The 15,083-nt window shown below is 35.6% G+C and overlaps 1 protein-coding gene across 3 annotated transcripts in view; it reads right to left on the bottom strand.

Moving 5' to 3' along the window:
• The window catches only part of PBX3 (PBX homeobox 3), a 209,811-nt gene that overhangs the window by 42,524 nt on the left and 152,204 nt on the right, over window positions 1-15,083 (bottom strand). For all 3 annotated transcript variants that reach the window (XM_058524054.1, XM_058524056.1, XM_058524055.1), the window contains exon 3: window positions 10,168-10,409. In XM_058524054.1, coding sequence (XP_058380037.1) covers window positions 10,168-10,409 — 242 coding nt within the window. The remainder of the gene's footprint in view (window positions 1-10,167; window positions 10,410-15,083) is intronic.

The following is a 15,083-nucleotide window of genomic DNA, read 5'->3' as shown; positions in this document are numbered from 1 at the left end:
ATACAGCACATGATAGTTCTTCTAACTGCTCATTAGAGAACTAACCTTTCAAGTACACTGGGTGTTTCAGTTACTTTAAGCTTTTACCTAGCTTTTCTATAAATATTTCTAAAGTGAGGTAAAATGAGTTTAGTTTACCAAAGTTTTTTTTATATGTTTTAAGTCTTAAGAAATTTAAAATTCCTTGTGAGTAGCGACCCTATGTAATACTTATGAAATTCTTCAGAGTATAAGATTGTGCAATACAAGGCATCCAATAAACATCTATTGATTGGTGGGTTTTTGTATTACAATTCAAGAGTAATGTTCATTAACACCTATAAATACATTATCCCTGAACTATAAGTGAAGAATTCTTAACCTGCAGTCCATGGATAGGTTTAGAATGTCTATGACTCCCTGAAATCTTATACAAGTTGTGTGCACATGTGTATTTCCTAAGGGGACAATCTAGAGTTTTTATTTTCTTTTCAGATTCTTAGCCAGTCTAAAAATAAAAAAGGCTAAGAATTATTGTCCTAGGTAAGGAACTTGACAGCTCTAAAACCTGAAGTTCTTTCTAGGAAAGTTCTTTAAGGAAACCAAAATAAAGAAAAGTAAATTTGCGATTTTCCCCACTACATTATCAACTTAAACTATCTTGTGCCAAGCTGAAAATAAGTGGTCACTCTGCCAAGAAATATATGTATATATATTTTTTCTGGCACTTTCCCTAAAGAGATGTTCACATAATTTCAAAATTATTTAATTTGACAAACTCTAGCCCTGTTTCCTAATGTAAAATAAAGAAAAGTAAACTAGAACTGTTTTCCCAAACTGAGATCAGCAAGCGCTATGCTTCTATAGCTAAATTCCAGAGAATGTTAATACAGTATCTTTGGGAAATGCTGAGTTAACCAAAATTTTAAAAGATTTTTTTTTTTTTTTGCAGGATTCCTCAGCACTTCTGTCAATATGCATGATAAATCTTTAAAGGGGAATGGTGTATCCAACTTTCCCCAAATAAACTTGGTCATAAAACCTCTTTTCTCTAGAGCAGTGCTGCCCAAAAGAAATATATTGCGAGCCACACGTGAAATTTTCAAATTCTCTAGCAGCCACATTAAAAAAATAAAAAGAATTAGGTGAAATTAATTTTAACAATATGTTTTATTTAACTCAATATATAAAAAAATTAACATTTCATCACATAATATTTAAAAAAAACTGTTAATGAAGTATGTTACATTCTTCTTTTCATACACTTGGAAATCCAGGATGTATTTTCCATTTACAGCACATCTCAATGCAGACTAGCTAGATTTCAAGTGCTCAGGAGCTACCTGTGACTCGTGGCGTCCGTATTGGACAGCAAAGCTCTACAGCATCGTGTGGATTAACGTGCTAAGTCTGAAAAGCTCTTGGGGAAACAGTACACTAAGGAATCTTTATGTTTCTTTTTTATTCTTCACCACCATGCATTCGCACACACACACCAAAAAAGACAGTTTCACGTAGGAATGTCCCTGACGAAGCAAGAGAAATTGTTCATTTTATTACATCTCAACCTTTAATATTCCATGTGACAAAATGAGAAGCACACAAAAAGCACTTCTACTGCATATCGAAAGATGGTTGCCACAAGAAAAAGCAACTTGGTGATTAAGCTGTGAGCTGAAGCTGCTTTTTTTCATGGAACACCATTTTTATTTGAAAGCAAAATTGAAAAATTATGATGATTCAGACTTGGGTATCTGGCAGATGTTTTCTCAAAAATGAACCAAGTGAGCCTGTCAGTCAAGGAAAACAGCTGACAGCAGTTGTGCCAGTGATGAAACTTGAATTTTCAAGTGAAAATTATAATTTTGGAAAACTTGCATCCACCACCATGAGCTTGACAGTTTCCCAGCAGACTTTCTGATTAGTTTGGTGTTGATATTAATAAATATGATATTTTGATATCACAATGAAATTGTATCAACGTTGAAAGATACACATAACTCAGTAAACCAATATTTTCCAAATGATCAATCCAAAGGCACGATGTTACAAAAACATGCATAGGCAGAAGATCCATTCAAAGCGCAAACTAGACCAATGGATTTTAAAGGAACAGAGTACAAAAAGTTAACTGATATGGTTTCAGACTCCACATTATAACTAACCTTTAAGAAACTACAACTTGTCAAGTTTTGGTGTAATATCAAAGAATAATATCCACAATTATCTGAAATGGCTATTAATATACTCCTTCCTTTTCCAATGACATATTTGTGTGAGACCAGATGCTCTTTATATACTTCAACCACATGACAACAGGCTGACTGCAGAGGCACGTATGAGAATCCAGGTGACGTCTATTAAGCCCAACACTAAAGAGTTTTTCAAAAATGTAAAAACAATGCCATTCTTCTCACTAAATGTTGAGTTTTTTGGGAAAATACAGGTTTCTAAAGAAGTATTATTTAGGGCTGGACCGATGGCACAGCAGTTAAGTGCGCGCGCTCCACTGCGGTGGCCCGGGGTCCGCCAGTTCAGATCCCGGGCACGCACCGACGCATGCTTGTCAAGCCATGCTGTGGCAGTGTCCCATATAAAGTGGAGGAAGATGGGCACGGATGTTAGCCCAGGGCCAGTCTTCCTCAGCAAAAAGAGGAGGATTGGCATCGGATGTTAGCTCAGGGCTGGTCTTCCTCACACACACACAAAAAGTATTATTTAGATTAACATATTAAGGTTTATTATTATTTTTAAATTAATACTCAATTTTTCTCTATATTAATTTCTAATATAACAAATATTGATAGATATAACCCCCAAACAAAAGCTCTTAGGGGGTCCCCAATAATCTTTAAGAGTCTAAGTCCTAAGACCAAAACGTTTGAGAACTGCTGTATTGGAGTATGGAAGCATTTCTAATTTGCACATATAACATTGCTAATTCCTACAAACCTAGCTCATACATTATGGTAACATATATTTATGTTGGGGCATATATCTTGATAAATAATTCAGGACTCCAGTGTGAAGGATACCTGAGATGCTAGCTCTCTTAGTTTTTCTGTGACTGTATTTTAATCTCTCCGAAATGAATGTTTGCCTATGGTTTCTAAGAAGCAGCCAAAGGGTCATGGGAAAAAAACGAGGGTTAAAAGCAAAAACTTTCTGCATCTAAAAACTCATAATTTCCTAAAACATTCGCTGAATGTCTCACAACTTATTAAGTGAAGTCATCTATGAATGCAAATGCTGATTAGCAATTTGGCAATAGCCCAACATTCACAGAATTCACATAGCTTTTCTTTAAACCAGTAGTTCATACATGATTAATTAGAACATCTCATTTATGTAGTGTGCACTTTAGCTCATTACTCTAAGTAAAATTCGTTAAGTATTTACATTTAGATAATTAAAATCTGGGTACACCCTTAAGAAAGATGCATACACTTTAGGCAAAGTGATTTTTTTTTCCTTTATACCACTGAAAGTAAATTACAGCCTCATTTACAGCATCATCTGTACCAGTTTCAGAGCAGAGCACAGTCCTGCCTCATCTCTTATTCCTTAAAAGGTATACATTTTTTAAACACATAAATGCAGTAAGAATGATCAAATGATTGCACATTTGTTTTGAAGGGCCACCCAACCACATACTAGCATCAATGCCGTTTATAATGTGGGATGCTCACTTCAAACATTTATCATATCCTCCATCATACCTACAAGACTATATTATTAAAATAGACATTGGAGAAATTTTTCATTGCCTTATTATTTTTCCAAGTGAAACTGTCAGTTAAGAATTTTCTGGTCAATGTCCACAATACAAATGCAGAAACACTTTGGTTAACTGGAATATTTAGGTAATGAGAGTTTGAATTCCTTCAATTTTCTGATTTAGAGTAATGGCAGAAACCTCTTTTACTTTTAATCCAGCTGTTGAAAACTACTAGGATGCATTTTTTTTCTTTTTTTGCTGAGGAAGATTCACCCTGAGCTAACATCTGTGCCAGTCTTCCTCTATTTTGTGTGTGGGTCGCTACCACAGCATGGCCGCTGATGAGTGGTGTAGGTCTGCGTCCATGAACCAAACTCAGGCCACCAAAGCGGAACATGCTGAACTTAACCACTAGGTTACAGGGCCAGCCTCTAGGATGCATTTTTGTTTGTGTTTTAAAACATAGATTGCAATAAGACAGTGAAGTGACCATAAAGCATGGAAAGCTTCATTTGATAAAAGTATTTTCAACCACTTCTTATTATGAGCCTTTCTCTTTGCCATTTGTTCCTTTCTCCTTAAAAATCCAAACCAAGAAATAATTGAGATGGTGAAATATTTGAATTTTAGATAACATTTTTTATGATAATTTGTTGGGTAGTAAAACTGTCTCCTCAACATACACACATATTTGGTTAACAGTGAAAATTAAAGTTTTCAGGGTTTTGTTTGTTTTGTGGTGATGCTTTTCTCAGTTGTGAATTCAAGATTCAACCCCTTTCTTGCCTGTCAGTTCACATCATTGAACGTAAAAATGTAAAATCAGACAGTGAGCAAGCACTGATTTTAGAGGAAGTTTTATAATGGTTCAGTGATCAGATCTAAAAACTGAATTGATCTTTTATAACCATCTAAAGAAGCTGATTGCAGACAAGAGACCATAATATCCCCTATTCTAAAATCCACTTTTCAAAGAAAGAATAAATCTCTATTAAAAGTTGATGCCTCTCAAATTTGCATGCATCCATTTTCTAGACGTATTTATAACCTTGCAAGTAACTCTAGTCTGATAATATAGATTTTGTATTTATGGAGTGCTTATTAAATCAACAAATTCTTCTTGTTTTAGGATAAAAGTCAACATTTAAAGATTCTTTCTAAGCCAGCTCAAACAAGACCAATATGCGTAAGGAATAGTCGCAAAGATGAAGTATCTCTTTGTATCTCAACCCTTCTTATCTAATTACATAGTTTAGGGACTAATCTCATGAGGGTTTTTTTTTTTTTTTTGTGAGGAAGATCAGCCCTGAGCTAACATCCATGCTAATCCTCCTCTTTTTGCTGAGGAAGACCGGCTCTGAGCTAACATCTATTGCCAATCCTCCTCCTTGTTTTTTTCCCCAAAGCCCCAGTAGATAGTTGTATGTCATAGCTGCACATCATTCTAGTTGCTGTATGTGGGACGCGGCCTCAGCATGGCCAGACAAGCAATGCGTCGGTGTGCGCCGGGGATCCGAACCCAGGCCGCCAGTAGCGGAGCGCGCGCACTTAACCGCTAAGCCACAGGGCCGGCCCCTCATGAGGATTTTGGAAGGTCTATATCATATAATATATGTTAAGTTCTTTGCACAGAGTCTAGAACATAATTAATACTTAATAAATGGCAGTTATTATTGACAATAAAAATGGCAATTTTATGAAATTCCTATTTTTTGTGTGTGTTATATTCTGCAAGCAAATCCCTATTCTGATTACCTAACATAGTTCTCCCTTCCCATTGCCAGAATAAATACAAACACTGCTTCCAAAGATGTTGAAAAAAGAGTATTCAAATATAAAATAATTCACTTTATTAATCAAGTTTGTGGTCAAAGACACATTTGGTACATAGAGCCAATAAACTAGAAACTTGGAGGGAAAAAGGGGAATGCTCAAACACTCCTTCCAGCCAAGGAAAAGACCCAGCATGAAGGCTGACAAGAAAACCCTTCCCTTGGAGCAATAAATGACAAACTCTTGCTTGGGACAATAAAATATTAAAGTTTACATCAGGTAGTACCCTTTTGTCTTTCCTGCTTAACTATTAAGAAGAAATGGCAAAATGGGATTAGGAGTTTGTGGGCTACACAACCTCTAATGTAATAACATCAGCATTTTTTAACCTGGTAAAAATAAAATTCCTTTACATGCAAAGGAGATTTGCCAGCAAATGTAAGCACATACTGTTGAGATCTTCAAACAGCACAAGGCCATGCCTTTACAGTGGTTTGGGTTCCACACTCATTCTCCATTCCCCTGACAATCCCCTGCAATCTGAAAGTCCTGCTACCTGAGTGGTCTTGAGCACACTCAGTGTACATGCTTGGCTCCAATGCTTGACCTGATTTGAGGTGAATTCAAAAGACATCTGTGAACTCAGAAAGCAGGTTCCCAGATGTGTAAGGAGGGTTGGGACCCTTGCAACACTTTTGCCTTCAGCAAAAATGTATTTCAATATAATTATAGTAGATAGCTTTCAACATGTCATCTCTATTATAGCAGCTGTAAATTATGAAGTGAATTGCCTGTGTACAAGCATTTCTTCTGGTATAAGCAAAATGGGAGAGCTGCATAGGGCATGATATATCTCTTCCTTTTAAACTGAGAACAAATGTCTAAGTCAAATTTCATTTGCTAAAACCGATGTGCCCCGTTCCCTTTGGCAGAAAGGTTGAGGAACCAAGAAGGCCTTTAATTCTTAAAAACAGGCTTTCTAGGACTCTTGGCTCAAGTTCATTAGGAATACACCTATTCTAATAGTTGGGCCTTTAATCATAAAAGCATATTTGAAAGGTACAGTAAAAGCATTTTTCAAAACTTGTAGCTAATCAACAAGAAGACAAAGAAGCAACCAGGTTTTTCTTTCCGCTAAAGAGGGAGGCAATGCGCCCAAGACAAAGTATTACAAGACAGTTGCTGCAAGCTTTGGAAAATTATCATATTCCTGTTGGGTGTCAGGATCAAGAAGGGAAAAATAAAACAGTTTTGTTTCCTTTTGGGTGGTAGTAATAGTCAAGAACCTTATTCTAATATATATTCTATGGCTAATATTTCAAAAATATTATAAGTAAATTAAAAAATAAGTAAATTATAAGGATATCATCAAAAATCATCACACATCTGAGCCTATGTAATGGCGACATTTGATCAAAGAACATTTTCTGGAGAAAAAAAAAAGAAAGGATTTTAAAGACAGTACCATTCCTAAAACACACACATAAAACTGAGCCTTGCAGCTTGGATTTAATTTTGCTCAAACTGTAGCTCTAGTCTGCTTAGCTTTGTAAATGTGGCTGTGTTTATAAGGTACTTTAATTTACTGCAGTGGTGGTGTTTGTTAATTTTACGGCAATCTAAATCTAAACAGGCTTCAGATACATTTTCATTACAGCTTCATTGCAAAACACAGCAGAGTGAACAGCTCTAAGATTCCAGTGTAGTTTCTTTCTTTTAGTGAAAGACAACACAATTTTCTGATGATGCCTCTGCCTTAACATATATGTTCTTCCTATTTACTAACAAGCTTTCCGTCACTCAAGGTATCTATGTTCACTTTTAGGAGGAAAAATAAAATTTCTGGAAAGTGATTAAAATAGTTGTTTTCTCCATCTCTACTCCGATCCCATTCCAAACGCAATCCAACATGGGCAAATCAGAGAAAACCAGAATGTACCTGAATTATTTTTCAATTCCACATAAGTAGCAGCATAATTCAATGAAAAAGAAAGGCATACTGTCAGAAACTGATTTCAATGCCTGATTCTGACACTAACAAGATGTGTGACATTGGACAAATCACTTAACCTGAGTCTCACTTTCTCATCTGTAAAATGGAAATTATAATACTATCTATTTTAGAAACGCCACTCCTTCCTCTCTTAATTCTGCTTAGCCCCTCTAGTAACTCCAAAGCATATCCCTGAAAGGTCTAAGCCAGATAAAGCCCTTGTATCCCAAAAATTTGAAAAGAAAAGTTGACTATCTTATGTCAAAACTCACAGATCCTAACAACTTAGGAACTACAGACAGAAGAGCTATAAAAGCCAGCCTCAAAGACAACTCAAGAGAATTAAATGCTGCTACATTACTTCCAAAACACAGAACCTACAGAAGAAAATCTGTAAACTAAAATTCTGTTGAATTAGCCAAGTAGTCATCATACCCCATCTATTTATTTGTCCATAATACTGCATCAATTTCATATATTTATATTTTTCCTTCTGAAAGTGTTATTAAAAATGAGAAAGGAAATATAAATTTAAATAGTTTTTATTAGGCTACTGATATATCTAGAAAGAAGATTCATATTTACATTTTAAAACTCAGTATTTCCCAATTTTATATTTAATACAAAAATACTATAGATTAATTTATGGAGAACTTGTGTATATGTGTTTATTTTTAAAGCAAAAACAAAAACAAAAAAACCTGGTGACACTGACTGACGCCAGCTTCACCCAACTTCTAACAGGGCTATAGGGAGAAAATAAGGAGGCTAGTGCGAACAAACACAACAGGAGACAGTAAGGAACCACCTGAATTCCTCAGCCAAAAGATTTGAGCCATTTCGCCTGAATTCAGGCCATTTTATAGATCTTTCCATGCAAAGTGACTGGTGGTATTTATTTAGTAAGTATGTATAGATGTATTTAACATAAAGTTATACAATTAGGATTATACTGCAAATTAGAACTATTTTCTACTGTTTATGCTCAGGGCAACCTTTTCAACCATGACTTACTTTGTTTACTTTCAATTATTCATATGTCAAACCAGAAAGCTCCATTTTTTTCATGTACATACACAAGACAATTTTTCTAAAATTCTTATTTGCACATCTTCTACCAAAAATTATTCCTACAGATGAGACTAGAGATACAGTTTGAGAACCCAGAAAGTCCTATTCAGGAAAAAAGACAACATCTTATAATATTAATCTATATTGTCTTTTCACATAAAGCTATATAAAATCTCTCTACCCTCCCTCAAAACACACTCACCTCTGGGACAGAATCCAGCATTTGCTTAATACCACCATTTCCAGAATATTAGAGAAAGCAAAAAAAAATAACATATACAACTGACACTATACAGGGAACCTAGAAGAAAAACCAGTATTAAAACTGACCAGGACTCCCACATTACTTGAAGATGTTTGGACTTTAAGAAGTACTTGATTACATAGTGAAGTATTTATGAAATATATCATCATCAAATGATATGATGCCTAAGACTTGCTTTAAAATACTCCACTAAGGGAAAAAAAAAAAGTGGGGGGAGGGATAGACAAAATAAGATAGATAAAATGTTGATAATTATTTATCTGGGTGATGGGTATCTAGGCAGTTTCTTATTTTAGGTTGAATTCTATAAAACTTCCAACACAACTATTTTTGGCTTAAAAATTTGGCAATTTCATAGGATTCAATTTAATAATATTCTCTTTATTTTGGGGTACATTTAAATATTTCCATAATAATGGGTTTTTTTAAATTTTATTATTACCTTCCAGGGAGGATCCCTCAAACTAAGCAGGTTTTTAGGCTTAAAGTAACGACTAAAACATGTTTAAAATGAAACAACTAAAACATGTTTAAAATGAACCACCAACATTTTACCTTATTTCACTGAATCTAAGACTTACTAATTTTTTTCCACATTTTAACATCTCCAAACATCTGATGTTTGGAAGCATTTTACAATCAAAGGCATGTTATAGTTAAATTGGGCAGTGTTAATTTTTTCTTGGTGGTACATGAAACAATGATAATAGCTTAAAATCAAAGATATCTTAGATTCAATGAATATGGTTAATGTAATTGCTGAGAATAGCATTTTTAATCCATATTCCCTTTCTAATCATGAATTTAGCACACAATGCCTACTATTCCCTGCCCCAGGGTACCTATAATTATCCTGGGAGGTCTCCTCCTCAGAGACACAGCCCAGAACCTGCTTACTTTGTGAAGTTAGCTCCCTCCCCTATAGTCTGGCACAATCCATAAGAATTAATTCCTAGGAGGATTCTAGAGCTCACAGAATACAAGGAAGAGCTCACTATGAAATGCTTCCCTTTAAAAGCTGTTATAGCTTATGAACGAGGCCAGTGCATAAAGAGCTTTGAAGAGCATCAAGCGGTAAGGTTAGAGGGGAAGGATGGCTGCAGGTGTGGTAGTAAGGGCATATGAACGTGAGGCATGAATAAAACTAAAACAAGTAGATGGGATAAAACAGGTTTAGCTTCACCTCCAAAATCTCGAAGGGGCTTCATTTCATGAATCCAACAATTCACTTGGATTTTTGCATTGACCTTATTTATTTTGCTCTTTGTGTTAACACCTACCCCTCACAGCCCTCAGAATTGGTTAGTGCAGTCTAATAGAAGAGCAATAGAGGGTTTGTGCAGGACTATGAGAGTGGCGGCTGCTGACCTGTTCATATTTCTCCAGTTCTGTGTGATAGATTTGTCTGATCTGGGTCAATTTGGCTCTGTAATCTGAGTGTTCAATAGAGTTATCTGAAGAACCTCCAGAGGCTGCCGCGGCTGCAGCTGCTGCCGCCGATCCCCCACCTTTCTCAGGACCTGAAACCCCTTCTGCCAAAAGCATATTGTCCAGTCTCATTAGCTGGGGATCGGGAGGGTCCTCCTCCTGGGCTCCTCTGATGCTGAGACCTTCAAGGAAAGAGAGAAACAGAGAGAGAAGAAGCGAGAAACAGGACAAATAGTGTGAGTATTTTGTTTATTTGAGAAAATGTTTAAACATCAGTGTACTACAATTCACACTGAGAATTTCATTGTTCACATTTTATCAATAAGCATAAGTAAGTATGAGAATTCTTTTCAAGATAACATTTACATGCATACTAGAATTTCTAATATCACCCCCTCTCAATTTATCCTAGATTGGATCCTTTGAAAAAGGTAACCCTGGCTTCTCAGAATATTCAAACATCCAATCTTCCTAGATTTAGATGACTTAAGCATAAAATGAGAAGAGGGTAAAAATTTTGAGATATTGAGGAAAGAGAAAAATAATTTCAAGGATATTTTTTAAAAAAACATCAAAAGATGGTTATTCTGTTTCTCTGTACAATTGGAAGAACAGAATTTAAAATCCCATAGAATAATTAATTCATAAGCTATATCCAAAAATTAGAAAATAAACAGAATTAGATGAGCTTTTCCATCATGTAATTTCAGAAGGAGAAGAGAAATACATACATTATGAGGTAATTAGCTATGCTTTAAAAATATATATTATTAAATGAATTTGTTAAGCAATTGCCAGCAAACTATAAAACCAGGACACTAAATACAGTATTAAAAATGTACCATCGACATGGCAATCCGGTGCTGGGTACAGGAGTCTCAATCTAATTTGCTTTTAAATCAAGAATTTCCTAAGTGATGCCCAGTCAGCAACCTCATCTGAGTACTATAGATCACAGCTGACAATTCAAAGGTTTAATCAGGTCACACAGGCTTTCTGCCAAGACGTTTTCAACAACACAGAAGACAAAGTTTTAAAATAATTATCATGGTATAAAAAGCACTGGAGTCATGACAGCTCAAAATCAGCATTTTCATTAATGTGTAACATAATCTAAAATATCCCAGCCCAATTAACCTCTGTAAATCTGTTTAAAACCAGGCTCCCTACACTAGTTACAAGACATCTTTGGGGAAGGGGGGAAGGAAGTTGGCATCTTGCATGTCTACATTTGGATTCTGCCTTTTGCGTCTGTGCCTGTTGTTTATCCACAGTGGCGCACACTCTGTCTAGTGTAACTTACATGACAGTAACATCTATAAGCTGCCAACTACTCAACTGAGCACCAGCTCTGTGATTTTATATGCTAACCTAAAACTACCATCAATTCTTTTAGGAAAAGATTTCATTCCTAGATGTCCTGAATTACACCCACAGCATGACAGGACTCTTGGTTGTCTTAACTCAAACTCACAACTTGAATATCCTCCCTCGAAACACTGTAAAGCTGTCACTTTCATTTAAACACATACTTCAGAATAATTTCAACTGGGTAATAAAACTAATTCACAATAATTTAAAACTATATCTGTTGCCTATTCAGAGGTAAATAAGTGAGGTTTGAAAACTATAATATACTAAGACAATAAATTCATTTAGGGAACCAAAAAGTTAGATAATTCTCTTAAATAAGATAAAATCAGTATCAGCACATCGCTGATAATTAAAGATAGACAAACATGTATTTGCTATTTCTTCTAGATCTAGAAGAAACTGCCTAATATTGTTCTGGAACTGGCAAATATTAGTTACATTGGGATTTTAATTTAACATCTGTGATTTTCTTTCCTTCTAATTCACTTTGTTAGATGTTAAAATCTCACAGTGTAGACAGTTTCACCCACCAAGTTTTTTGGGCATTTGGCATGCAATGAGTACTCACTGAGCAACCTCTTATCTTGCACTTTGGGCTCTGTTTCATTTTATACTATTTGTTTGGGAATTCCTTAAGTTTCTCCTTTTTAAACTAAATTTTTGCTCACATTTTTGTGTTTGTTGTTTCTTTTCTGTATTTATACAGATAATGGTGCCTCTCCTGGAAATGTGTTTTTTATCTACCTCAAGGTTCCTCCAGGTTTCTACTTTTCCTCTTCCACTCATACATAGTGATCTTTTCCTATGGACATTTGGTGAGGTTCTTTAACAGCAGATCAACATCTATAGTCAAAATTATTACTCTTCTCTGCACAAATGTGGCAAACAAGATGCTCAATGACTAATACACAAGGAAGCAGACAGACTATAAGGGAGACAGAAGGCAGAAATTCATCAGGAAGAAATGCAAAAGACACAAACTAATTAGCCATCTATGGCACTTTTATACATACCTAATATGTATATAAACCAACACCATCATACCAATAAGAAGCAACCCTTAAACTCAACAGCAGTGGACACAAATAAAAATAATTATAAGTATGTATTTTTTTTTAATTTTATTTATTTATTTTTCCCCCAAAGCCCCAGTAGATAGTTGTATGTCATAGTTGCACATCTTTCTAGTTGCTGTATATGGGACGCAGCCTCAGCATGGCCAGAGAAGCGGTGTGTCGGTGCGCGCCCGGGATCTGAACCCAGGCCGCCAGCAGCGGAGCACACGCACTTAACCGCTAAGCCACGGGGCCGGCCCATAAGTATGTATTTTCAGCTGGTATAACATTTTCCCCTTGTGATGAATCCTATATCTTCCTTCTACAATCATAAGTAAATCAACACTTCAGTGTTTGCCTCAAATACAGGAAAAATATTTTAATGAAATCCTTCTGCATTTACTTTGTAAATTATGTGCATCAATTCTAATCAGAAAACCATTTCCCAACAAAAAGTTCATACTCCTTTGAATGAAAAGTACTAGAGCACTTTGAAATTAGGTAACACTGAGAAGGCTATTTATCAATACTGAAGTCATTTTCATAACTATAGTTGGAAAAGTGAATCAGGGCTGGCCCCGTGGCTTGGTGGTTAAGTGTGCGCGCTCCAATGATGGTGGCCCGGGTTCGGATCCCGGGCGCGCACCGAGGCACCACTTCTCCGTCCATCCTGAGGCCGAGTCCCACATACAGCAACTAGAGGGATGTGCAGCTATGACATACAACTATCTACTGGGGCTTTGGGGGGAAAAAATAAATAAATAAAATCTTTTAAAAAAAAAAAAAAAAGAAAAGTGAATCAAATTTTTTTCTCTATTAAGCCAAGTCATGATCATGGATCTTTATATAGCAATACCTAGTTTCCAAAATTATTTTTAATTTGAATATTTCTGTTTATTTTCTTACTTTACATTTAAATTACTATTTTATTCCTCATCTTACCTACCTATTCACTCACTATTACTCAGCCTACTAACCTGCCAAAGTCACACATGGCTTCCAACCATAACACCTACTCCTGTGGGCACCTATAAATATTTTAATGAACCTAAATTTGCAAGGGCCAGAATGAATTGAACTGTGTTTTTATCAAAAGATTTTGATATTTTAATATTGTACCTTAGGAAAATAATAATTTAAAAAATGGTCATTCTTGTTTTTTATCCAAAATGCATACTAGAACATTTACAGAGATTTATAAAGTTTTACATCTAGGCTCCTTGGTTATCATAGCATTATAAACGTAAAAAAAACAACAACCCTATTTGTAATCTACTTATAACCACAACATTCATTTCAGTATCCCTAAGATTTAGACAAATCATACAAACACAGTAAAACATTGTTTAACAATGAACTTGGCTTTGTTATAAGCCCACAGTTTTTGCATATCTTTCAGTGAATCCTAATTAGCTGTCTTTCAACATGCTGTGCACCTGCCCCACAGATAATGGGAGAGAGCATCTGCATAGACGACTGCATTCGGAGGGCAATAAATAAATTACGGGTCAAAATTATTACAAAGCTTTCTCCGAATAAACGCATACCCTTCACAATACTAAGCTGCAGATGTGAAAAGTACCTAAAGCCCACTCAAATGGTATGATTACGGGGCTGTTTGAGTTTAATAATCTGACTGTAATTCAGGCATTTTCAACAGCTCATTAAGGGTTCATTAATATATAGGCAAGCTTTTGAATTATAAATAAGCAGATTAGAAATCTGCAGTGGCTGGATTGTACAGTAGTAGCCTCTCTAACAGAACAACACTGTAACACAATGAAGGCTTGACCTGAGAGAATGAGGGGCAAACACAGGGCATTAACGAAGCTTCTTGGCTTCCTCATTTCAAGGCCCAAGCCCCACCGGGCCACGACTAACCTCTGTTCATCCAGGACTGAAGAGAGGCTTCAGACTACGGCTACTCAAATGTGCTCTACACATGGTCGTGAATTAGGCATAACTAAGATCTAGCCCTATAATATTTTCACAATCAGGGAAGACACACAATATTCATAGTAATGATAAATAAAAGTTATCAGATCATTTTTACTTTGTAAATAGTACATTATTCAGACCCGCTGAGAAACAAAAAGCTATTACGGAAACTTGAGTTGTTTGATTTTTTTCCCCCTAATGAGCATGCCATAAAACTAGATCCCAAATTATTCATAAGCTTAGGCCTATGAAATCTCTATTTTGTTTTCTGATGAACTTGTTCTTGATTCATTCAACTACCAGACCACAATCTTAGCTCAGACGAAAACGTTTTAGCTGAGTGTCACGTAAAACAAAGCCAGATCAGATATCTTCAGCAGGCCTTGGATTGTTGGCTGCTTTGAAACCAGTGACAATTCTAATATCTTCTGTTTTTTCTTATAATTTTCCATAGATTTTATTTTGTATCTGTTATTTAAAAGTAACAAG

Source organism: Diceros bicornis, chromosome 28 (genome assembly GCF_020826845.1).
Source record: "Diceros bicornis minor isolate mBicDic1 chromosome 28, mDicBic1.mat.cur, whole genome shotgun sequence".
In the NCBI taxonomy this organism is placed as follows: Eukaryota; Metazoa; Chordata; class Mammalia; order Perissodactyla; family Rhinocerotidae; genus Diceros; species Diceros bicornis.
This window is presented reverse-complemented; position numbering and strand designations above follow the sequence as displayed.